The 698-nt window shown below is 40.8% G+C and overlaps 1 protein-coding gene across 1 annotated transcript in view; it reads right to left on the bottom strand.

The window, feature by feature from the left end:
* Positions 1-111: 111 nt before the first annotated feature.
* The window catches only part of LOC107578873 (CCR4-NOT transcription complex subunit 7-like), a 2,759-nt gene continuing 2,172 nt past the window's right edge, over positions 112-698 (bottom strand). Inside the window, exons 2-3 of the mRNA XM_016264778.1 lie at positions 483-676; positions 112-277 (exon numbers count right to left, since the gene is read on the bottom strand). Of these exons, the coding sequence (XP_016120264.1) occupies positions 112-277; positions 483-676 (360 nt within the window). The remainder of the gene's footprint in view (positions 278-482; positions 677-698) is intronic.

Below are 698 nucleotides of genomic sequence, written 5' to 3'. Positions count from 1 at the left end.
AACACATTTTTAAACACTACTGTACATTTTCTTCCACTTTTAATGGAGTTGTGGTTTGAATCACCACTGAAACACTTGTGTTCATTTCACTATGTGAATATTACTGTAAGATTACCTATGGAATGAGAGCCACTTGACCCCCTCACAAAGCACCACACCTGAGGTCATAAGCAGCTCAGCAAAGTACAGTGTCTCAATACCCTCTTCCTCATGCTTCTTAAACTGGATACCTGACGAGGTGAGCAACTCAATGGAATCCTGTGCATACATATCTTCCCTGCAAAAGACAGTACCGTTGGTGTAATGTCCAGCTTTCATAAAGAATCACACTGATGGCTATGGATACACCTGAAGACAAGAAAAGTCATCTTGTCATATGTTTTCAACATGGACTTATGTACATAAAAGTGAGATCATGGATTGATGCGTTGTTGTTGAAAATATGTGCCATACCTCTTAAATGACAAAAGTGGAATGCTTACGTGAGGTTAAATTTGAAGTTGAACTGCCATGTCGACGTCCCTGGAGGGTATTCACCCAGTTCGTTCATAAATGTAAGGCCAAGCTGGATGATCTTTAACAAGTCAACATTACACCGCAGCAGCTGGTACTGGTAATCAGCATTGCTCCTAAATTCACCGATTGGTCTTGCAACTACACCTGGAAACTCTGTGTCCTACAAATGCAACAACATGCAT

Source organism: Sinocyclocheilus grahami, unplaced genomic scaffold (assembly GCF_001515645.1).
Source record: "Sinocyclocheilus grahami isolate Dianchi unplaced genomic scaffold, SAMN03320097.WGS_v1.1 scaffold12453.1, whole genome shotgun sequence".
Lineage (NCBI taxonomy): Eukaryota > Metazoa > Chordata > Actinopteri > Cypriniformes > Cyprinidae > Sinocyclocheilus > Sinocyclocheilus grahami.
This window is presented reverse-complemented; position numbering and strand designations above follow the sequence as displayed.